This window comes from Vanellus vanellus, assembly GCF_965231255.1.
Source record: "Vanellus vanellus genome assembly, chromosome: 1".
Lineage (NCBI taxonomy): Eukaryota > Metazoa > Chordata > Aves > Charadriiformes > Charadriidae > Vanellus > Vanellus vanellus.
The window spans coordinates 188,889,242-188,914,889 of NC_138905.1; the positions used below are offsets into that span (position 1 = coordinate 188,889,242).

The window sequence follows — 25,648 nt, forward strand, 5'->3', positions numbered from 1 at the left end:
GAGGGGGAAGCAAACGGGACCTTATTCTTCCTTCTCATCCCATGAGCTCTTGAATCCTTCTCCCAGCTCCATCAGTTTTTCTCTTGAAAAAAAAAAAAAAAACTAACACAGGGACTTTATTTTTAATCAGCTCACTTTTTTTACTTAGGGCTGACTATCCATGGAGCCGTCTTCTCCCAGTTTGGCCCAGTTCAGCAGCCCCAGATAACTAGGCAGTAAAGTTCCTGACTCAGCATTGCTCAGGATGTTTTTATGGTTTTGAAATCTTAATGACTAGTCACCTTCCTAATGGGAATGATGCTCTCATTGCAGAAAACACTTTCACAAAGGCAACCTTTCTGGTATAATCAGTAGGGAAGTCAAGAAAGGAAAAGTCATGGAAAATGAACCATTTTATCCTCCTGCTACTTCTTCTAAAGTAATGGTCATGAAAAGAACAAGCAAGAAATCTATGGGTGCTGCCTGTTATCCACAGGTGTCTCCGTGGTTTGATATGCTTCTCTGGCAATGATGATATTTCTACTTATTCATATTAAAGGAACCTTTCATGGTGAAAAATTTTCTTTTTAAGCCAGTGTATAAACATAAAATACACTAATTATACCTCATTCCACCCAAGGGAAGCAAGAAATTATCTATCACCTCTTCTTTTCCTGAAGAGGTTAGTGCAGCAGAAAGGTAAAATGATCTGTTAAAGGTGGCACCGGAAATCAGTGTTGGAGGCAGTCTAACGCCCCAAAGTAATCATGTCCACCTTTTACGTACTCTCATGGCAGTAACGGATAGCTGGTTACCTTTGCACAATGTATCCGTGCTCTACACTGAGCCCTCAGGCCACGTTGGATATGCTGACCTTATCACTCCCGTTCAGCTGAGGAACGACAGGCTAACCATGGAAGGTAATTGAAATTAATCTCTGAGACTGCATCTCTGGATTGCGCTATTAAAAAGTAATTTGTTGCTACAAACAGCCACTTCCAAAGTAAACCAGCGAGGTCAAATTTTGCAGCTCGTGTTTATTATGCAGCAGGTAGGTCGAGTGGTAGCTGCAGGGGCTGCTACGTTGGCACCTCGTAGACATGGAGACAGTACTTCTTCCATGAAGGCTGTGTTTGCAAGTTAAGGGTTGGATCCTGACAGCCTCGCAGGTGCCAACAAGTTATTCACGTGCACAGAAATTGAAGCACAGATCTCACAGACACACACAAGGAGGGAGAACAGCAGTGGAGGGGAAGAAAGTCTAAGAGCTCAGTGGGCAGAAGGGGCAGGAGTGCAAGGAGCCAGTATTTTAAATGATTGCTCTTGTCACTCAAGAGATACATAGCTGGATAAAATCAGATTTAAAAAAAAAAAAAAAGAAATTCACCAGTTTCTCACCTCTTTCTACTGTCTTCATCCCTTACTCCCTTTTCATTATGGGTAAGAGTGGACTGTAAATCAGTAGCAAATCTGAGCTGTCATGGCTTGAAGATAGTGCCTAAGAAATTCATCATCCTTATTCACTCCTCCATGCAACCTGTCTTATTTTCAATGGGCTTTTAGCTCAGAATCTCCTCTGCTTTTAGCTACACATTTTTTTCATAGAAACAGAGGAAGGATCCTCCAGGGGCATGAAGCAGCCCATCAAAGTAACCCATCATCGCAGCTGGAAGGTGACGTTGGCTATGGGTGGCATGGCTGGAGGATGTGTTAAGGAGTCAAATGTTACCAGGATCAATAAGCACCACACAAGGAGTGCCACTTATGTGTTGTGTCTAGGTGCCCACCATAGCTGCATTCTGACTCCAAGTTGCAAGAAGATCCGGGCAAGTACCATCATCTCCATGTTCAGTGGAAGTATTAGAAGATGTGGATCAGAGCTGTGGCTAACCGCAGAGTGACCCCCGCATCTGCTAAGTGCCTCATGCAGTCTAGCATCCTGCAGAGCTGTTTAGCACTCAGAGTAGCATTCACCTGACCAAAGGTGGCCATTTCACAGCTGAGCTTCTCACCCTTGACTTGCTTAATATTCAGTGGAGAGGAATAGGTATTTTTGGGGCTTGATTTCATCTCATCCTACAGTTGATATTTAAAAGTAAGTCAAGCAGTCTTATCCTACAGGTATGTATCGACTATGGACTGTACGAACGGATGCATTAAAAAACACTTTGCACACTGTAGTGTGTTGGCCTCAGTTTTGTGCTGGCCACACCTTCTCTGAATTTAGCAATAAGGTCAGCCCATTCCTTTATGAGGCCCTCTCCTCATCCATATGGAGACAAAGGGTATGCTTCATGGTCCGTTCATGTGTTCATGAAAGTTCATGTTCGCTGTAGCCCATGACTAACAACTTTTAGAAGAATAAAGAATCATCTCCTAAAACTCCGCACATTTTAATGGCCATGGCTACACCCGCCTCTTGTTCTGCTTTCCTTCTCCTCAGCTGCATTTCAGGATCACGTATCATAAAATCAGCTGCTAGTCTCTGCCATTTAAAGCTATTCTCTTCTTTGCCACAAAGAATAACTAAATAGCGCAAGGCAAAGACCTCAACACAAGTACGTGCACTTCAATTTTCAAACGAATAAAGACTGCAAACCCCCAAGCCCCATATCCCATTATCTTTCTAATGGAAATGCACGAAGAGTTTAACCTGCAGTAAAGAATAATACAATATTTCTATAGAGAAAACAGATTTTGATTAAATTTTTTTACCCTAGAGTCCAACTGCTGCATATAAGACCAAAGATATTCTATATTGGCTCCAAAAGGGTGGACGTGAAGAAATGTGGATATGATACCTGTATTAAAAACAAATGCACACAAAGTATTGAAATTACCTCAGACAATATACCATTAAAATAAGCAAAATAATTCTGAATAGTCTGTTCTTGTAGGTTTTTCAGTATGAATTATGATTCCTATTTTTCTTACACAACCCAATAAACACAACAAAATGGCACATTTTTAATACAGTCATAATAACATGGTAAACACAATAGCTCATCTTCAGGAATGACAGCAGTTAGCAAGTAAGTGACCAAGATAATATACTGATGAATAAAGGAATTTCTAAACAAAGACTTGCTGGAAGCATTTCAACTACCAATTTTATGCTTGATTTACCAATATAAAATTGTGGATATTGTAACGGTAAAATTATTGCTTTTTTCCCCTTCACTGGATGCTCTGTTGTGAAAACGTTTCATATAATTGTGTCAGAAACCTCACTCCCTCAATTTTTTTCTAGTAATTACGCTGATGCTGGTTATGAAAAGTGTTTAATCCATATTACCCCTAACTGCTGCTAAAGAAAACACAAATCCTGTGTGACATATTTACTTATTTACTTTCTCTTAAAAGAGAGCCAGTTCTGTCTGTCTTCATTGCTATTTACAGGATCATTGTAAAAGGTGTGGGAATGACAATGGCTTAGGAGAAGCGAGGATCTAAGTCTAGAGATTTTTTTCTGCAGTGGAAAATCAAATGACAGTATAATAATGATGACCAGAGAAAACAAGATTTGGGGCATCGGAATTGCTATTAAAAGTGCTATCAAATTTCTCCTCTTCTAAACAAACAGTGAAAATACAAAATGGCATGTGTGTTACTTACTGTTTGGGGAAAGTTGAACCGTAAGAATCAGAGCAAATATTTTCAACTCTGTTTGGATAGGTTTCTTAAATGAACCACCCTAGGGGAAGTTGCTTACATTTAAAGCATAAACACCAGGATTAAAAATGCTTACAAATGACAAAAATGGGTCACTGTATCTTGTGTCCTGCAGGCCATACTGCTTTCTTGATGCCAAATGAATTAGGATAATCTTGGATTTCATTTTTCCCTAAATAACTGGCCATGGTTGAAAACGTTAAGTAAACTTTAACTCATTTCCGACTGGCTTTGCAAAGAACACCTTTTTTTCCTCCCTTATTTTTTCCAACAGCATTTACAAACTTTACAAAGGGAGGGGCATGTATTGAATTTTATACTATGGCAAGTCCTAGCAGCAGTTGCCTTTGTGCTGTGCGTGACCATAAGCACACACGCAAGAGCTCCTGAAGCAAAAAGCCAAGACCATCACACTTGGATGGGCTGATTAGAAATCCAATTTGTATTCAAATCACATTTTTACCATCGCGTTTGTTATGTGTCTTCCAAGGCCTTTTCAATTCAGGATGTTCAAAGCCAGCTCTTTCATATAAAGTAAATAAAATGTCACTTGAAAATATATTGCAGTTATGGACTGGAGTTCCATGATAACTTTTTAGTGCTTTTTTTTTCTTTTACGCTCTTTTCCTCTAAGACTATATTGACTTTTGTAAAATATAGACAAACGTAGTGAATGGATGGAGGCAGGGCCGTTCTTCCCTTGCCACACCTGAATGTGCCTCAGAGGAAAAGAAAACATGAAATCCACCCGGGAGAAGCCTTTTGCCTTTGAACTGTAACAATGAGCCAGTTGTGGGGGTTTTATGACCAGTAATATCTGGACTGAGATTACACTGTTTATCCGAGTGTGCCACTGGACCGCTAGTGGGTGGAACCCACTTGGGGACACTGCCACCACTTGTTACATTCAAACAATTAGTGACTTAGGAAAAAAAGTTCTTTATTCTGTTCTTTAAGTCCCATCCTTGCTACCCTACTCACAGAAATTATCTCTGAACAGATCAAATACTGTCCATCACAATTAAAAGTTCCAAAATCTATTATAACAAGCAAAATCAAATAATTTCCGTACATCCCACTGTTCCATCTCTCACCAGTCACAGGAAGATTGTGTACTAAGCCCTTTTAAAATTTAAATACATTCTTGACTTTTCAATGACCTTCTTGTTCTGAGCTGTCTGCTTCTGTGCCCCAGCAAGAAACCAGCAACTTTCCTTGTGCTTAGCAGCTGCAAATAACTTGCATTTAAGCGCATTAAGGTAGTTTTGGAACTACCACCTACCAGGATACCGCTGATTTTGTGAAAAGACCAAGCCAAAGAAATGAAACCTGGCCTTTCAGGTCAGCGTTCCTGTTAATGGCAACCGTGCCGTAGGGAGCACTTTGGACCATGGGCCTTTGGGCTCCATGAAAACCCGCCCCACTGAAACCAAATGCAAAACATGAATGGATATAAATGGGGCATGTTGTCTCCAAGGGCAGCATGGGTACAGCCAGCGGTCCCGTGTGGCTTAACGCTAGGTACCAGTCTGCAGGCCCACTGCCTATAAGCTTTAGCTTTCAGGCACCCTTAAAGAGTTTATTTTACAGATTTTATTCTAGGTAAAGGATATGACAGTCCTTGTGGTACTCTTTATAAATATTCATATTGCTAATTCCCTCACCTAATGTCAAAAGCATAAATCTGGCCTGTTTAATGCATCCAGTATACATATTTTCTGCTTGGTAGTTTGCTAATATTATTTCCATACCCTTCTCCTTCACCATTTTGTGTAATAATCAGATAACACGTTATACAATTCTGGCCTGCTTAATCTTGATGTAAATGAAGTCTTCATATATTCATGCTGCAAGTCGAAATGCCGATCCTGCAATTTTCTTCATACCTGAAATCCTTTCATTAACCTCTGCAGAATTTTTCAGACAGGAAAAAGTTCACTTGCATTTTAGGATTTCTCTCACTAAAAGCTATTATTAATACAGATGAAAAATAAAAATTATCTTTTTTTTTTTGCTATTACCACAAAAATATATGTAAACACATATGCCAAACATAAACTTTTTAAAAGGCATTTTGCTCTCAAAAATCTTCTTTGGGGTTATCTTACCTATTAATAGTGCCTCTTTCTCTGATTTTAGACCCGGATTTCGTTTCTCTGAATTTTTTTCTCTGTCCTGGTTGACCAATGCTACTGTCAATACATTGATTTCCTATAAATTTAAAATAAAAACAACCAACAGGTGATCATGTCGATTTCATTTACTTCAATTAAACCTGTCTGCTTCTTTCAGCTCTATAAAAAAGATCATTAATTCACATCTAAAGACAAGAAAATTATAAATAATTGATTTGTTTGCAGAATATTAAGACACTTTTTGAAGCTCCTTCATGCCAAGAGCTGCCAAGAGAGATTTTGCTTGTAGAGTAAGTAATAACTCTGTTGCTAGCGCTTCTTCATTACAACAGGTTGAAAGATGTGCCATAAAGTGTGGGGATGGTCAGAAAATTCACATTTTCTAGCTATTAAAGCTGTAAACAAAGACTGCCTCTAGGCAACATGGCTGGAAACATTCAGCTACAGCTATAAGAGTAAATTCCACAGTCACTAGCAATGTTTCTAGCTACCACAGCACAATCGTCTACCCTGTTACACTCTTCGACCAGTGCCTGGCATGGCGTTGGGCCCTGTCCCAGACAACTCCCAGGGCATGTTTTGGGGGTCAGCATATTTCATGCTGACCTAACAGGCGGTTTGCATAAAGCTACCTTGTTTTGAGAACTGAAAGGGAGACAGCTCTAAGGGCAAAAAAAGTCAAGGCTCCTGCTTTGAGTTCCTTTTTCTGCAATCAGGTGGCCTGGACAATCCAAACCTCAGCCAAGCTGTCATGTTAGATGCTCCATCAGAAGTACCCAGGCAGTTGTGTGACACAGATTGCTCTTCTCCTGGGTTTATGTGGAGTAAACAAATTATCTCTATTTCAGAGGCATGTAAGTGGCCTCAAAGTGCATTGCACAATACTCAAGCATATACACGGGCTGTTTCCATGGAGCAACTGATATGCAGTAACTCGTTCCTTGGTGAGGCAGTGACTCACGCTGCTGCACCTGCTCTGTGAAACGCTCAGCGGTTCCATGCACAACCTTGGAGGTAGAGAGCATGGGGCTGGAGATATGGCAGTGTGAGGTGCCATATCTCTGACCGTGCTCTTGCGGTGCTCTTGTTCCGGTTGGGGGAGTCAAGGTAAGCAGCTGGTGGTTGCATGGGACCCGGCAGCCTTAAATACAAGCAAATTTGCACTATTTGATGTGGCACATCTAGAACATTCACTTGGGGTGATGCCTTGCTCCAAAATTCTTGGCAAGCATTTTTGGCAATAAAAGAGAGACACTGGGCTTGGGTCGCTCTAAGGCATTTCTGGAAGTGTGAATAACCCATGCTAAAAAAAGGCAAAAACTCCAAAATATGTCAAATGTGCCTCTCTATAGATGAGTAAAGGCTTTGCAATCTGTGAGATTGTTAAAAAGAGTAAGGCATTTCCTCATTCTCAATTAAAAAAAAAAAAAAAACAACAAAAAAAAACCAACACAAAAAAAAACCCAGTGATGCTCTCTGTGCTCTTTATAAGCTGGTTCCAAGGAGCAGTTTCCCTATACGCAGTGCCTGACGGCTCAGATGCATCATGGGTTCAGAAGTTCCCTCGCACTGTGAAGAGGAACAAGTTGCCGTGTGTCAGCTAAGGAACTGTAGGGGCATTTGAGTGACATACATGCATACGTGTGTCCTTAGCCCCCAGCAACAAGGGGCTCTGACAGACCTTAGCCCACAGTGAAGGAGGAGTGAGATGCATTGAGCCACCTGTGGTTTGCTGCAGTTGTAGTGGGCGACCGAGGCACGTCTCCTGGCCAGAGATCTATGTGTAGTTGTGTACATGCAAGCTTACTCAGCCTTTGCTGCCTTTTTAGTCAGTTGAAATGAAATAACCTTCTAGTCATGTATTTTAGTTATTTACTTTAGGTTGCAATCAACTGGACCTTAGAGATGTCTATTTTATATTCCTCATTGGCTGCAAAGGGAAACTTCTAGCACAGATTTAGACACCTACAGGCAGGAGGCAGTCTGCGGTTCAAGACTTGCAGTGATCCCCTCTGAAAATAATGGCCTGTCTGAGCGCTCTGGCAACAACATCACCTTGACACTAACACTCCCGTAGTGTTGTAATGCACAGGGCACATTATAGCAGCAGGAGCATGCTCATAGTTGTCCAGTACTCTTGATTCCCCTCCTGATAGAGCCAAAGGCTAATGTAAATACTCACCTACTGCTGGCCATGGCATCCAAGAACAGTGAAAAAAAAACCCAGGCAAGGAACAGAAATAGGAGAAGAATTTGCATGAATTTCTCTATAAGGGCAGTAATGAAAAAGGGGTTACAGATCAGAAGAATGGAGCTGGATGACAGATTTCATGATACTGCAGCAGAAGAGCAGAGCAGCATATGCCATCAGAGCTTGTATAGGTTAAGATGTAACTTTTGACTCCATCAGAGACAGAAAAGCAGTCTAAAAATAACAATTCCTGAGAGGGGAAGGAGAGACCAGAGAGATGTGTATTTGATATAACAGGCCCCAAACACAACACACCAGCAGTTTCAGATGGGATTAGAAGTTTTGTCAAGCAGTGATGCAGAGAAAGAAACTATATTCCCATTGGGAGCAAGGAACAGATGGATTCTCATTTAATGCCTAGATTTGAGCCTGTGCAGAACATTTTGTATGATTTATAGGACAGTGTAAATGGATGCTAAAGGAAGTCACATCAAGTCTTCCTTAACCATGTGTTGGTACGGAGGATAAAAGAGTAAAAAATTGGTTATGGGGGAGCCTGAGGAAATTAAGAGTGGCAAAGATAGCTACTCAGCAAACGACTGGCTTTAGAGGAAGGTTGCAAGTTCCTGAAGGTGTGAAAAGGGGAGGTTTCTGCCATCCAAAACTGCCTGTCTCACAGAAGATGATAAATTAGAAAACTCTGATTCAGCTTCCAAAATGAGCTTGCACAGGCCAGGAAAATCCAGGGTGTGCATGGTCACATAAAGGATTCAGTAGCGATGCTGGTAAGAATTAATAGTGATTTAAGAGAAACAGGCATAATTTTGTCTAAAAAATGAGTTTGAAATTCACCTAGAAACCAGGCTAATTATACTGTAAGTTAAAACCTTAAGTATCTGACTACACACTGCAGATACAAATCTGGTACCTGTGAAGCCTCTACAACAAATCCTCAAACAGTTAATTTGCACATTTTTAGAAGCACTACTTTGCCAACCCACAGAAACAAGACTTTTAAAGGTACAAAGGTGAATGAAGCCATAACTAATTGGAAACAAACAGTTGGGTCACCTTTCTGACATGCAAAAAAGCTACTGATCACCATATGCCTGAGGAAATTTATTTATTATATACTACATTACAGTGTTTCCTTTCTTTCCTGGAGGCCATCCTTTACTTGGCAAATTATATTTTCTGAGGCCCTAAGCAGTCTCCTTCGGCAGGTTTCATTATAAAAGGGATATTTTGCTACCATCTGTCAGTTACTGCATTAAAGAACAAGAACACAGCTGAGCATGTGCAAAACCAGTAATTGTTAGAAGTGAAATGACCTTGTAAGAACTAAATGCAGTATGTGGAAGGCTTAATCCAGGTTAAATCACCCCTGGAGATCATTAGGGACCTGGCCCTATTCATTATTCACAAATTATGTCTGGTATCAGAGAACATGGAGGCCCGACTTGATGATGACAGCTCCAGAGCTGCTCAGCATGAATGCAACCATTCTGTGTGATGCTCTCACCATTGCCAGCTTGGAGCTTTTCCTTGGAAATGACACTTTCACCTTTCAGCAGATGATGAAAAGACTTGAATTTCCCTCGTGGACTTCACAAACCCCTTGGGACCAGCATTTTGATTCGAGACTCCCTGCTTTTGAACCAGAGACGGAAAGACAGAGAGAGTCTTTCTGGAAAACTTTCAGGAGAACTTGCTGGATAAAACAGAGGGTGCATAATAACAATTTTCTCATGTGAACTATTCATTTGCACAGGCAGACCTCTGACACCACCACTGACACGGAGCTGATGGCTGTGGAGAATCGTACATGGCAGTTCTCACACATGGATGAACACCTTAGCCATGTCCTGGCTGTAAGGTGGGGCAGAAGTTGGGTTTGTGCCATTCTCTCATGTACCCTGGCTTCTTTTGGAAGCAAATGCAGAAGTGTGGCAAGTGGATTGCTTCAAAAGGTGCCTGGTCTCACTCTCCACCATGACCCACCACAGATCAGCTGGGTCCCACACTGTAGACACAGCAAAGAAGAGCGTAACTCCCAAGAGAGATGCGTTTTCTGGACAGAGACACAGAAGTCCTAAAGAGTAGAAGAGTTGTAGTGACTTTCTACAGAGGGTCTACATGTACTGTAATAACAAAAGGATAGCTCTGCGCTCCAGGGAACTAGCAGATCAGAAAGCCCCAGATATTTTGGCTGGATGACTTGGGTCTTTCAGTCCTTCATTGGTTTCTTTTTTCGCCCTATGGGAAAGTATGATGTTAAATAAAAAGTTCTCAATCCAGACATCACTTATGCTCTCCAGGCCAGTCTTGCATCAGTACAAGAAAGGCTGACAGAATATAAAATGCCTGCTCTTGCCTGGGGCTTCTCTTTTTAGCAAAAGTGGTTCTTTTTAGCCTAAAATGTTCTGTGATTCTTAAAACATATGCCAGGCAGCACCCCTAAAAATGGGGGGAGCAAGGACTTGCCATTCCCCATGAACACTGCCCAAGAGCTGAGCAGGGCTTGAACAGTAGCTGCCCTACCTGGAAACTGCCCCTGCCAGTGTGCACTTCCACATCACCCCTTGTTCAGGTCTCTGCTTGAAAGGCAGAATATGGGATTTGATGAACGTGACATTGACGACACCTGGCATGTGATCAGGATGCAAATGACAAATATCCAAAGAGCTGAAATACTCTCTCCACTATCTGGGTAATCCAAATATTTGATAATTACCTTTAAATCTAGGGGGAATGATGACTGCTTGCATATTGTCTTCAAAGATCTCATTCCCTTTGTTGTAGTATACGGGATTCTGCAGAATTGTGTGGTGAGTGGGCGAAAATAATATTATGCCTTCTTAAAGACCCAGTAAAAAAAAAATAAATCTTACCAGACTCTGGAAGAGTTTGCAGTATATGTTGGCATTTGTACTATGTGTACAAAGCCAATTGTTTGAGGCTTTAAAACAGTAGCAGAAGAAGGAAAGATGAGACATTGGACACAGCAGGCATATGACAGAGCAACTGCTGAATGTTGTCAGATGTAAGGGATACACCACACTTTCTCATCAGCCAGGGGATTTATGAGAGAAAACGAGTAGGAGGAGAAAAAAACCATATATCTGAAACATAAGCAAAAATCTTGCAGGATATTAACAGCAGACTGCAGCAAGGTTGTAAGCTTGAAAAGAAAAGGTAATTTTATGATTTTGATAGAAGAAAGACCTATGCACATGTGACACCAGATCTGCAGTGCTTAAGCTCTTGAAAGGCATATGTGTACCTGCTCTGAGTCTACAGAACTGGGCTTAGACTTCAGATGGGCTTGCCCAAACTGCTTATTGACGGCCAGGCAGGTTTGACGATTCTACTGCAAACATGGGTAGAAACTGGCCTGTGCCATGAAGACTGCACGTTTTTCATTTAATTTCATTTACCTGGCAATCTCTTAAAGTCTGGTATAGTTGTTTTTGCTTTGCTGGTCTTCCTTTAAATGTATTTCAGACCTACATCTGAAAATTTAATCTTGCTGTTTTAACCTGAATGGAACCTAATTCAATTTCCAATCAAGTGAATGGAAGCCTTGCAATAGTTTCAGGCACATCAAGTCAGGCATCTTAAATTTATGGGGACATGCAAGGTTGAGGTACAGGACAACTTCTGACAGCTTAATATGGTTGTAAGTTGAGAATGGGCTACTGTCCTTGTCTATGTTCTTATCCATGGTGAATACAAAATTATTCAATCCAAGTTGAGCTAAACTACAATGAAAGAGCTTATTTAAATTAAACTTAAATCAAATTTCCTTGCAAATATGGCAATGTATGAGTACACTCATAGGCAATGATCGTGACTCAGATGATCACAGAATCACAAAATCACACAAATGACCTCGGGAGGTCTCTAGTCCACAAAGCAGGATCACCTGCAGAGGCAGAACTCATGGATGTGCAATGAGGGATAATAGTCCAATGGCTTGATAACCCTCAGCAGTTTCTTTGCAACATCCCAGTTCTGCGCCCTCGTCAAACAACATGAGGGATGTGTCATCAACAGATGGGTGTCTCCATCCCCTGCAGAAGGGATTTTCCAACCACCATCACTTGCTGCTTCCTCCTGATACTTGTGATTGAAGTCTTGTTTCTACGAGCTCAAAGATGGACAGAAGTACCATCACAGATGGGGAAAGACCAATAACCTAATCAGAGAAAAGAGAGTCCCCTGACCCAGCTCCTCCCAGGGCTGTCACAGGAGAGCATCAGCCCCGGGGGTCGAGCGGACATCTATCAAGACCAGTCAAGGGAAATGCTCTCTGGATCATCTTACAGACTAAGGGGGGCACTGCCTGTAGGGGTATGGGACTTGTTATGGGATGTAGGGGAAGAACATCTTGGGACTGTAAAAGACTTAGTTGAGGGTCCTTAGCAGGGAAACAATAGGCAGGAAAAAGTAGGGATCACGGTGGTTTGGGAAGGGGGTAAAAGGGACTGGTTACATGTAAACAAGTTGCTGGTCAGTACACTCGTGTGGCCATGACATGCTCTGATCAGTGCATTACACTCATTAAATTCAATTTCTAACTCTTTTGCTGGGTGAAGAACTCTCTATTCTGTGTGCATGGGGGTCCAAGCACAGCAGCTGGAGTGCGACCAGGGGTCAAGAGGGCCATGTGTCTGGGGTATCGCAGTCAGAAAGACCAGACTGTGTGCATATGTTGTTCTGTGATCACTGGTGAGCATCAAGCCAGACTAGACACTGAGTAGGACAATGAGCTTGGGAGCCATGTATTGAAGTGGTGATAGGTCTGGGATGGATTCAGGAGAGACCAGAGAGACTGCACGTGACTTACTGGAGGGACCAGCAGGTTCAAGCCAGCAACTGGGGACATCACTGGGTCAGGGAATGACTAAAACACCTATTTATGTGTGTGCGTATGTGTGAAGCAGGGGCCAGCTACAGGACAGACTGAGAGTCAAAGGTCAGTTACTGGAGGGATCCACAGTGTACGTATATATAAGTCTGCATATATATTTTCCGCTAATGGACCTTTATCCTGATCAGCCAGAATGGGGAGCAAGATGAGGCCATCAGCGCTGTTTGTGCTTATGAATGCTGAGTTTGTGTTGATCTGTGTGGCTGGCCACGTGTATACGTATGTATGTGATGCACGTCTTGTATATATGCGTTTGTGCCTGTGCCTGTGGGGAATACATGCTCAGCCTTGCTGCAGGTTGGTCAATGGAGCTACAACCACCTTGCCTCCGTCAGGCTGCAGGATTTAGCAACTCCTGACAGCAGAAATGTTTGGTTTGGGCCAAATGGCTCTAATTCTTCCCTTGATGGAGCTTGTTCCCCTTCATGGGCTGCTCCGGCACTGTGCTGTGATGTGACTCGTGGAAATTTGGTTGAGTGTCTGAACTTAGACTGAACTTAGATTGGATATTAGGAAAAATTTCTTCACTGAAAGGGTTGTCAAGCACCGGAACAGGCTGCCCAGGGAAGTGGTTGAGTCACCATCCCTGGAGGTATTTAAAAGACATGTGGAGGTAGTGCTGGGGGACATGGTTTAGTAGTAACTTGGCAGTGCTAGGTTAATGGCTGGACTTGATGATCTTAAAGGTCTCTTCCAACCGTAACGATTCTATGGTTCTAATTCAAACTATGAAAATCACTCTCAAAATTCTCCAGGAACATCGTGCGTGTTACACAGCTCTTCTTTCAGCACGTCCTCTTACAGTGGCTGTTTCTGACTCTCTGCTGACTACTCCTGTAAAAATACTTTAATGACTAGATAATTGCTCATAACCTTTGATTAATATAATTCTTTTGTTGCTGCAAATGAATTGATCTTGTGCTAGCAAATTAACTACTTCCTAGAAATATTATATTTTACACGATCCTGCTTCCTCACAGCCTGAGAGTTGATTTCAGTAAAGTGGCTGACATTAAGTTCGGTGGTCTTGCTGACACACTGTCTACATGTAGAAAGGTTTCTTGGCCTTTTCTACATGCACTGGGTTAACTCAGTTTACAGTAACAAATTGCAGTGTTGCATCATGTATAAAAAGAATAAGGCGAGGAGTGAAGCATCCAACCATCTGCCCCAAACCAGAGCTCTCACAAGCAGGCTGTGCTACTTTTAGAGTTAGCACGAGGACACCAATACAGCAAAAAAACCCCTTGATTTTCAGTGTTTTTTTTTTTTTCCCAGGGTCTCAGAGGATTCTTCTCCTTCTACTATCTATTTAGTGATGCAGAAGTATGTATTCGCCATATGCTACACTGCTAGTGGATGTTGTAACAGTTTTTGCTTGTGACTGGTCTATCATTAGAAATGATACAGACCAGGTGTCACCTTTTCATTCAGATCAAGCCTAAACTTGACAACTTATTTTGGGCTATGCAAGAAACCAGTGTTGGTTTTGTCAGCCATAGCACATTGTAATTACTTTTAAAGTAGATTAATATAGAAATTTACTTTTAAAGTACACAAATATAGAATTTACCAGAACTGTAAATTTAAGAGTGCACTGGTATTAACAAATAAACAGTTGACAACTGGGTTGAAAAATTACCTGGCATTGAAATTATAGGAATAACAATGAAGAAAAATTAGAACAGTGAATATAAGACCTTGCAAACGAAGCACTTCAAATGCACCTCTATGCATCTAAGATTAGTTTGTCTGATTTATCCTACATGATAGAATTGTTTTCAGGAGTAAAGATTAATTGTATTATGGTGCTCTTGACATCCTATTTTTCCGATCCATTTGCCAGAGAGATGCTTTTAACTTTTTCATTACAAAGCTTTTACTATTATAACTTTCACCTGCTGAGTCTAGGCAACTAGCAATAATCTGAAAATGCTTTTCTCATTGAAACTATCTCTTTATACTGTTCTCATTGTATTTGAGCACATCTATTTTATGGGAATGTACATATGCAAAATACGGGTGACTAATATGAAAGTTACTTCATGCTTATTCTTAAAAGTATGATCAGGTTGCTTCATTTTCTAAAGCTGGATTTATGTGTAGGTCTCTGATGACTTAACGCAGATGTTTTATGTGATGTGAAGGCGGTTGTTTTGCAAGGGAAAAGGTAATTGTCATTTTGCACACTTCGCGTTAGGGAATTGCAGCGAACCAAAGGTTGGCTGAACGAAAGCATCACCTGCCCACCAGCTCTGCTGAAGTCATTGTAGGAGGGGATACTTCGTGTTTACTTGAGACTGAGAACTTTTGAAAGCCCTTTCAAATGGTCTTTAACACAAATGTTGCTCTAGCAATCTCTTCGACAATGATGCACTTCTAAAAAAAAGTTAGAGAGAGGAAAACAATACAATTAATTTCCCTTCTAGACTGTGTAGAATTGTTTTGAAAATGTCTTTGTTGAAATAAAAGGAAGTAATTGGGGAAAAAACCCACAACCTTAAATGTTTTATGAGAGTGAATGGTTTTCAGCAAGTATTTGTACTTGAAAGATATCAATTTTAGGTATCTGAAAACCCAAGGCAATCCAAATATTCACAGGAATCTCCACATCTGACTATATGAAAAGCACTTGAACAAAAGTTTTGGAGCTCTCATTCTTTTGAATTGGATCTTGATTAGGATGATGAATTCTTCCAAGAAGAGTGTCTCCTGAGGATATTGAATTTCCTTTCTCACTTTTGTCACTTTTTGCTGTCTGTTCCTTGAAGGACTTCAGTACGTTGGAAGGAGACTGAATGTGGTGTACAACCCCCAGGATTGCAGTAGCAGGCTTGTGGCTGAAGCAGAGGTGGCCCATCATCCTTCAGGTGGTTGCGGGGGAGCCTGAGTGCTCTGACAATCCAATCTGCCTTGTACACTGTGTGGGTTAAGCACACAGCTGCATATGTATAAGGCTGAATGTTATTCCTCACTAGAAATGCCGGGATGACTCCTGTATACGTGTGCAGTATAAATACTTGGGAAAAATGCTTTGGGATGAAAGGCTGCACATAATGATCAGATATTATTAAAATGTCACGTAGCTCTGGGCATTGAAGAACTGTCTCCCTGTGGAACTCATATGAAATTCAAAGTAAAAAACTTTACTTTTGTGATTTGCTGAGTGGGTGGCTGAATGGGTTTTATTATTGTGTCTCAGAGTTCTCTCTTCTCCTCCCTCAGATGATGGGAATTCACTCCAATCAGAAGCCAAGTTACGATGCCACTCTGACACTTTTAATTAAAGACAAGGGAAGTGGTGTGGTTTCTTGCTGCACATTAACAAAGGGGTTGTTGCTACAGCCCAGATCAGCTTCGGTTACCACACTCCATGTCAGAATATACTTTGGTCTGCTGTAGCTGTTTGCTCCCCGTAGAGTTTAGATCGTGGATGAAACTGCAGCAGAGATCCATGCCACGCTAATGAAACTCTATTGCTGTCCTCTAACATGCTGAACCAGGGCTGGCGCAGGGAAGGGCAGAACTCAGGGGGACTCGATCTATCAGTGTGAAAGAACTTCTGAAGGCTGAGCAGGCTCTTTGATAACACGGTCCTAAACAGCCAGTTAAACCCCTGTTATTTTTCAGGCCTCATGGTATTGAATTCATGAGGTGGTCATTCCTCATGCCTGCTGTGGTGAGTCGGAAAGCTGCTGATCTGCAAACGGTCATAGCTGCTTGAATTTATCATACTCCACATGCCTTAAATTGAAGGAAATGAGAAGAAATAAGTGATGGGAGGGCTATAAATAAAAGCCTGGAACGGAAAAGGCAGGGAGTAGAAAGAGGCCCAGCCATTCCTCACTCCCTGGTCCTGGTTCCACCAGGACAGAAGAACCTGAATACAGACAGTAAATGGGTCTCTGTAATCCCTGGGGGCTTTACGCCTTGTTCCGGTCAGGGTGCAGCGTTCTTGCACCTCCTTCTAACAACATAACACACCCGTGATGAGAAACCAAACCCCACATCTCTCCTCAAGGGGCTATCCTCATCCTTGCACTGCACCATTACTCTTGCTTGTTCTCTTTAGATGATTAACTGCATTTGTTAAATTAATTAGTCGACCAAATACAATCTTGCAAAGGGGAGCAGTTACAACAGAGGGACTGGAAAGTGCGTGTAGCTCATGCTCTTCTCAGGAAAGGCAGCTTTGAACATTCTTAGGCGGAGGAGAGAAGTAAACCCCATCTTCTGGCACCCCCTGAAAGGGACGTAACCCTTGAGCTCTCAGGTACGGAAAGGCGGCCAGTACCCTCTCCCTACCCTGAAATGCATCCAGCTGTCACCACCTCATTTTTTGCAGCATCCCACCTGCTCCCGTGTGCTCCAGAAATGCCTGCTGCAAGGCCAGAGGACCCCAGCCAAGCTGAGGCAGATATTCCCTGACTCACATCAGCTTGCTGAGACTGAGGTTCACAGCTTATGAACCCCAGGAACCCAGGAAGCTCGGAGAGAAAGAAAACACACGTTTCCTGATGTGTGCAGGCCCTGCACTGGGGTGTTCTGGCCTATAACTTTAGGTCCAAATTGCTTTTATATTAGCCATGTAAAGCACATTTTTTACCACCAGCCTGTGTTGTTCTGCAAAGAACAAGCCTTTTGAAGAGTGGTCTATCCAGGAAATGGCTGTTGCCCTCACAAGGAATTGAAGCAAAAGTATCAGCAATCACTTGGGATCTTAATCTCATTGATGACCAAATTTTGTCTCGTAGTCCTGAACAACTGGGACGATTGTGCTCTTCTAGCTCCCTCTCCTCTCCCTGTGTTCAAGGGCCATTTCCATCTCACCTGGCTTGATGTGAGGCAGTCACACAGCACGGAGGTGCCCCATCTTATGGCAGGTGTGTACTAATACATACACTGACATAGGATGTTCACAGGACCCTTGGGTGCTTCTACTAAAGTTTGCATAATACAAGAATTGAAGTCTGATGAGTTTGATGAAATTACAGACTTATCCAAAAATTGAAGGGGGTTAGCTTTTTAAATCTTTGCCCAGCTTGTTGCAAAAACGAACCTCATTTAAGAGCTGTCTTTACTTGTCTTTGGTAAAGATCATAGAATGGTTAGGGTTAGAGTTAGAGTTAGTAGGGACCTTAAGGATCACCTAGTTCCAACCCCACTGCCATGGGCAGGGATGCCTTTCCCTAGACCAGATTACTCAAAGCCCCATCCAAACTGGCCTTGAACACTTCTAGGCATGGGGCATCCACAACTTCCCTGTGCAACCTGTTCCAGTGTCTCACCACCTTCACAGAAAAGAATTTATTCCTGATATTTAATCTAAATCATCCGTCTTCCAGTTTAAAATCATTACCCCTCATCCTATTGCTGCACTTCCTGATAAAAAGTTTCTCCCCATCTTTCCTGGAGGCCCCCTTCAAGAACTAGAAGGCCGCAATAAGGTCTCTGCGGAGCCTTCTCTTCTCCAGGCTGAACAATTCCAACTCTCTCAGCCTGTCCTCATAGGAGAGGTGCTCCAGTCCTCGGATCATCCTCGTGGCCCTCCTCTGGACCTGTTCCAACAGGTCCATGTCCTTCTTATGTTGGGTGCCCCAGAGCTGGACGCAATACCCCAGGTGGAGTCTCACCAGGGCGGAGTAGAGGGGCAGAATCACCTCCCTCAACCTGCTGGCCACGCTTCTTTTGATGCAGCCCAGGATACAGTTGGCTTTCTGGGCTGTGAGCACACATTTCCATCTCACATTGAGCTTCTCATCCACCAACACCCCCAAGTGCTTCTCCTCAGGGCTGCTCTCAATCCATTCTCCACCCAGCCTGTATTTGTGCTTGGGCTTGCCCCAGCCGACATGCAGGACCTTGCACTTGGGCTTGTTTAACTTCATGAGGTTTGCACGGGTCCACCTCTCAAGCCCGTCCAGGTCCCTCTGTATGGCATCCCTTCCCTTCAGGGTGTTGACCAGACCACACAGCTTGGCGTCGTCAGCAAACAAAGATCATCAGTGATTAACTGTACTATGTGAAAAGAGAAGACTAGGGGTCTAGTCAGGATTAACATCACTTTCAGTGTAGCAAAAAGTGAGCAATTTAGTAAAATGGTTGAAATACTTCATCCTGGGTATTTTCCTCAGAGTCAGGGATCATCTGGTAACTGCTTGAAAAGCAGATACAGACGAGACAAGAAAAATTAAAGGAAGAATCAACATCAAATGTAAGATGCTTGGTTGAACTTGAGAAATGCTCTGATAACAGCTTCAAGCATTCAAATGGAAAAATGCATCCCTGCTTAATATTATTGATTTCATGTCTGGAGAAAAACCCACAGAATACTGTGTCCAAGCTGCTGGAGAATGAGGTCAAAGTCATTACTTTGTTCAAATAATGAAACTCAAACAGAGCAAAAAGCTGCTAGACAACTTGTGGTGAAATCAGTTTCAGTCTCTGAAATATATTCATTTTATTATGCCTTGGTGATAATGAAGTAACCCTAAAAGTCTTTTGGTGAAATCCCAGCTTTTTAACCTGATGGGATTTAATTATTGACTTCAACAGAGTCATCGCTTTACCACGCAATTGCAATCTGGGTATGCAAAATGCTTCTGCAGCCATGACCCATCTCTTGCTTTCGTCTGAACTTGGAGGACTGATACTCTTGACTACCATTTGATGGCACTTTTACAAAAAGTAGGAGTTATTCACAGGAGCTATCTAAGGAAGGCAGATAGCTGTCAAGGGAGAGTGCCAAAGTCCTGGAAGAAGATCACAGATTACCTCTAAAATGAGGCTTGTGTAAAAAAATCTCCCCTTCTCCATTAACAATAGAGGGATACCATGGATATTAACCTTCCCACCCCCAAAACAGGGATATACTCACCAAGGCTATACAACTGTATTTGCATGCAGTGCCCTATGTATACTGAATGCAGCAGTGAGAAAAAGGAGATCTTTGATCAAAACACAGAATTAACCTATATACAAGAGACTCCACAGAAAGCCACTGAACTTACAGAAGCAGCGGAAGAATAAATTGTGTTTATAGAGTTAGCAACAAAACATGTGATTAGCATTTTCAGTTTGCAAAATGTTCTCTACTTGAGCACACCTCCCAAGCAAGATTTTTTTTTTTCACGTTGGGACTAATCAGGTCCCAAGAGTCTGGGAACATCCTGGAAGAGGATTATATCTGAAATTATAATTGTCCATTGGCCATTATTTTCTCTTCAGAGATGTGAATTAAATATCATTATATGCAGCAATGAAGAGGAAATTAAAAGGGGGGCAGATTAGAAGCAAGAAGCAATCTTTTCCCTACCGCAGGGCTGAAGGAAATGAATGCTCAGTGACAGCACCTCTGGCAGTCCTGGGTGTTGAAGTCTCTGTTAACACCAGACCAGGATCTTGGGTTCTATGTAGGGCTTGAGCCTGACATTTGGCCTTTCCTGCCACAGAGTATAGCTGGGAAATGTCAACAGCCATAACAAATATTGCTGCATGTACCTGGCAATTCACTCATGAAACACCCTTACGACTGTTTACAGAGCCTTGTAAGATGGTTTTGCTTTCTGGAAATAACAGATGTACTGGGAATACGCTAAAATTTCTATTCCCCTCCCCCCCCCCCCCCCCCCAGATTTGTGTGTGAACTGCCATGGCAGGGAGGGTAACACTGCAATTGCTCCAACCTCTTAGTTAACTGTGCTCAATTCCCCTGCAAAAACAAGAGTTAAAAAACCCCGAAGATTGGTCCATTTATAGATGGGGCACATTTCAAGAGGGATGCTTTTCTTTTTCCAAAGGTGTCCAGATCCTTGTTTCCCTTTCAGGATGGTCTCACATAATGGAAATGTAGAAGACATACCAGGAGAGGTCTAAGTGTATATTTTCATCTGCATTGCTTTTGCTAACAAAAGTATTTCCGTGTTTTATTTTAAGAAACAATATTTTCTAACCTAAAATATGATGCAGGCCGGTGCCTTCAGCAAAAAGCCTGAGGACTGCAGAAAATAATATTTTTAAGATTATAGTATGGGCACTCTTGATGTGTATGCAATGTGCGTAAAGTTTCTACTGTCCTTTCTAGGAGCCTGATTTTCTGGAGTAAGTTATCTAAATATGCCATAGTGTGACGATTAGATTGTGTGCTCAGTGTATAGACATACGTTGCCATTTTTCCTTACCAACACCTCCCACTATTGCTCTGCATGTAAAGGTATTTCATTTGCTGAATTCAACCTGTCAACTGTAACGAATATGTCCTAATCCCATTATATGCATCACAGTTCACTAATAACCACGTAGGAGCCACCAAGCCTTTTTCTCTTTGATCGTCCCAGATTTGCACACTGGCCAAGGGCAAGAACTATGAAGTCTGCTGAGAATAGATGTGGAGAGACAACCTGCAAGGCACAACACCTGAGCACCACCTATTTGATATAAATGGCAATTGTTTAAAAGGTACCTCAACTTCCATTTTACTAAGTTCATTACTGTAGTAAATGCTGTAACATCCATTCTTTCCCTCTATTTCTCTGTTTCCATTTGTGCTGCTATGCCTCCTCTGATTTCATGGTGGCATAATTGTTGAATACATGGCTGTAACTGTGACTCAATAATTGTAGCTGTCTGGTTTCCCTCTTCACCATTAATTTAGGTATTGACTTCTTTTCTTATTGCTACGAGGTCATCATGGGAAGAGCTCATGGCAAAGAGGGACAGCAAATAGAGTTTCTATCCTATGGAAAATTCAGGCATTTAAACAATTCCTTAAATTACAAACTGGAACAAAACATTACATTTTGAAAATTTTACCATTAACCAAAGATGCTGAAATATTTTGTTTTAGATATGTGGGAATGATGTACGGAAACACTCTTTTTAGACAACTGGAATGGTTCATTTTAATGCTATTTCAACCTTTATATTATATCAAAATAAAAATTTCAGGCTCTTCAGTTTTATCCAGTTACACGTGAGCCAGAACAATAAAAGTTGAAGCATTTAGGTACTTTTCCTTTAAAACATTTCAATCTTGAAAACATTGCTTCAACCGCATTTTTAGAGGGGAAGCAAGTTCCTGCAACCAGCAGTTGTACAAAGACAAGTTTTTTAGGTAGCAAATGTGAGTGTTCCAAGATTATGAGTGGATTAATGTCTTTATTTTGGTTTGCAAACAGAATCTTTCAAAGGGGCAATGAGACGCTGTGCAGACAGACTGCAATTGCAGATTTGTTGGAGCTATCAGACGATATTGAATGTCTCCTGTCCAAATGCTGAGAGCTATGAGGCTCTATCGACTTCACTGCGGAAACAGACCACAATGAATGAGATTCAGGAAAGGATTCAAAAAGAGAGGACAACATTTCCTTATCAGAAAGCGGTGCAGAAAATTTGAGCCTTCCATTCAGGTTTAAAATAAAACTGCTTTCCTGGCTGTGCCATTAGACTAAAATAGATGTTAAAAATATATTAGTGTTCAGACAGTTGCTAGTTCTCTTGGCTAAGAGGAATATACTGTATATAATCAGTTTTAATTTTCATATGTTTATGACACAGCAGAAAGCTGCATGGTTTGGAGGACAAACATAGCAGCAAAGTTCTCCTTTTTTCTCTCTCCCCTTATCCAAATTGCTGTTTTGACTGCAATCATTAAGGGAATAACAGAAGCATTTTTTTTTCTTTTTTTTTGGCAGCAGGTTTTAAAAAACACGACCTTAACAAGTCCTTTAATGATTTTGGACAAAATAATGACTCGATGAATTAATTTAGTCCTCTTGTGCGACTTGACTGTTTCCAAATTCTACACGTATACCCATCACTTCACTCAGAACTGAAATATGGCCAGACTTGCTCAGCTGCAAGGTGGCAGCCACAGAGACAAACGGTGCAACTTTGTAGCTTGAGTAATCCCGGACAGGACACTAAGGCAAAGTATTTCTCTTGCAGTCGTTTCCATGGTATCTTTAACACCCACATACAGCAAGTAGGACACCGGTTGTTAAAGTCTCTTCCAAATAAATCCTACAAAGTAAATTGCATGGAACCCAATTTATCTACCTCGAAATGAAGTTTGCTGGATTTGAACCTGTGGCTTCAGGAAAAAAAAAAAACACAGGCATTTCAAACCTGATGTGCAAATCATTCAGCCATTCTATCAGCTTTAAGACATAAATAGTAAATTGGAGACCATACGCATGCATATATATATATATCTCTAAATCTATACATAGATAGCTGTACCTACATTTGCCTGAGATTCATCATGCCCATTGATTTCTGCTAATTCCTTGGCGCTTTTTAACTGCAAAGAGTAAACAAAAAACAAAACAGAACAAAACAATCACATTACTTGAGTATTTCACGCAGTTATCTTTGATTTATTTGAAGGAGCATTTTATAAAGCTTCCAATGAGAAAAACAGATGGAGCATATAATTGTAATGAGTTTTTGCTCAAACCATTTTGAAACCAGCATACTTAAGGCTTGATAGGTTGGCAAAAAAAAAAAAAAAAGCAAATAATAAGACTGGGTCATTATTTTTTAAATAATAAGATTAGAAAGTAGTTTCAAGACATAAAAAGTGTACAGAATTGGCTCTCAAGAATAATAAACGATTTCATTTCCCATTCTTGTTGCTATTAATTTAAACTTTACAATATTTGCAAGTTGCCACTAGCTAAATAGTGTTTCGCTAATGATTACTTTTGAATGATATATTTTGAGCTGTTTAAGATGCCAAAGCGTTATTGTACGTTTCCTTCCGGAAGAAGTATCTAAATAACTGACATGGCTCCTGGGTATGATGGAAAAGGTGGTGAAGAGAAGAACAGTTCTTTCATTTAACCAGTGGCAGGAAGAACAGAGGAGGCACTGCCAATTCCAAATATATGAACTGAACCAAAACTTTTTTTTTTTTCCTTCCTGAATTAGCTTTCTGGGGAAAATGCAGGATTACACTGGGGACTGTAAAAATCATTCCCAAGACATTTAAGGCATGTCCTGGCCCACGTCTCAAGGCACGGTGAAATATGCAGTCATTCATCCTGTGATTGAGCAAACACAGAAAGGAGGAGACACCACAGCTTTCCTGAGCCTATAAGCCATGGAGGTTTGTACACTCAGTTGAAGTGGTCAGAACCACTTACTCTTTAGGTAAATCTCTGACGAGTCATGCCTTTATTCTAACTTAACTCAAAATAGATATCTGGGGTAGGGGGAGATGGGGAAGAATAAACAGAACTTTCTGAGGCATTCCTTGTGTTTTGCCAAAGAAGCTGGGTTTGATGTAACTGTTGATGATACAGCTGTGCTCCTGAATGACAACAGTCCTAAAATCCAGGTGAAGTGGAACACTATTATGTTTTGACTAGGTGTCTGACTCAGAAGCGTTGGCGGACTACCACCCTAGGGTGGCTAAACTATCTCCATCATCTTTTTGCCATGTGGCAGCAACAGCTAAACAGCGCGTGATTCAGTTCCCGGCCTCTCGCAGTTTCCAGTTTGACAATAAAGGTAAGCGGGCCACAGTCTCTGCGTACCTTCTGACGCAGGGCTGTAAACTGCGCCAGTTCAGGTACTGCTGCTCAAGCCACTAAACTGGTCCTGACAGAGAGGGAAGGGGGTGGCAATCCCTGATAAAGCAGTACAAAGGATAGCTGGGGACTGCAAACTCTTCGGGTGTTCTGGTTCCATTCACTGATGCTCATTTTTCAATACCCTCGAAAAGCCTGCAATTTGTACTGACAGCAGGGGGATACGTTTCCAATGAATGCTACGTGTTTTCCCTGCACTGAAAAAATAAACATCCCGTGAAACCACCTCACTGGGAGGATGGCTGGTGGGAATGATCCGAGAGGGCTGCTTCCAGTTAAGCACCAAAGTTAGGTATTTCTGCATTGCGGTGCAACCAAGAGAGACATTTCCTGATTCTGCCAATTCTTTGTTATAGAAATTCAACTCACATGAGCAGTCCTATTGAGTTCAGCTGAATTACTCATCTGAATATGAGGTCAGGAGAGCATGCTCGGGTATGTAAAACTGCTCTGCACGCTAATGCCATGTCCTGAGCACTTGGGGAGTGCTGTTCATTACTTACCTTTCCCCTTTCCTTTTCCAGGCTGATAAAGTGCCATCACCCCTTGGTGACTGCTGGCTTCTTGGGCAATGCTCTGTATGCCTTCTGCTGGTGACATACCACTCCACTGTCAGCCACAGGCATGGTTGACAGGAGACTGGGCTCAGCCTCTAGACTATTGGTCCGGCAGGTTTTCACCCCACCATGGTTTCCCACCATCACTGCCCTGGCACTGCTCCACCAGTTAATATAACTCTAATGCAGACGGGATGCTTGAGCCTTTCCATCTCTTTTATTGCCTGCCATGCTCTGGAAAGGATGCCAGAGCTCAGGCAAGAAGGTGCTAGCATCCACATCTACACTAGGACCACTGCAGTAGGAGGTGGGAGTGAACCAGTGGAGAAAATGGCAGAAAACTTGTTGGTAGAGAATGTGTAGCTGCATTCTCACAGGCTAAAGGGGCAAAGTCCCTTTTTTTCCAATACTGTTTTTTTTTTTTTAAATTAAAATTTCAATTATATTCTTCTCTCACATTCTAAATAGTGAAATATTGGAATAAGAACCTCAAAAACCCATACAATATTGGAAAAACAGGACTTGCCTTACCCCATAGGCACAGAGCTCCGTTGATGGTTGGTGGTGAACATGATGTTACCAGCAGAGAG

General features: G+C 41.8%; 1 protein-coding gene across 1 annotated transcript in view; it reads right to left on the reverse strand.

The window, feature by feature from the left end:
- The window catches only part of ENOX1 (ecto-NOX disulfide-thiol exchanger 1), a 142,819-nt gene that overhangs the window by 882 nt on the left and 116,289 nt on the right, over positions 1 to 25,648 (reverse strand). Inside the window, exons 11-13 of the mRNA XM_082486950.1 lie at positions 23,154 to 23,210; positions 5,760 to 5,862; positions 2,695 to 2,780 (exon numbers count right to left, since the gene is read on the reverse strand). Coding sequence (XP_082343076.1) covers positions 2,695 to 2,780; positions 5,760 to 5,862; positions 23,154 to 23,210 — 246 coding nt within the window. The remainder of the gene's footprint in view (positions 1 to 2,694; positions 2,781 to 5,759; positions 5,863 to 23,153; positions 23,211 to 25,648) is intronic.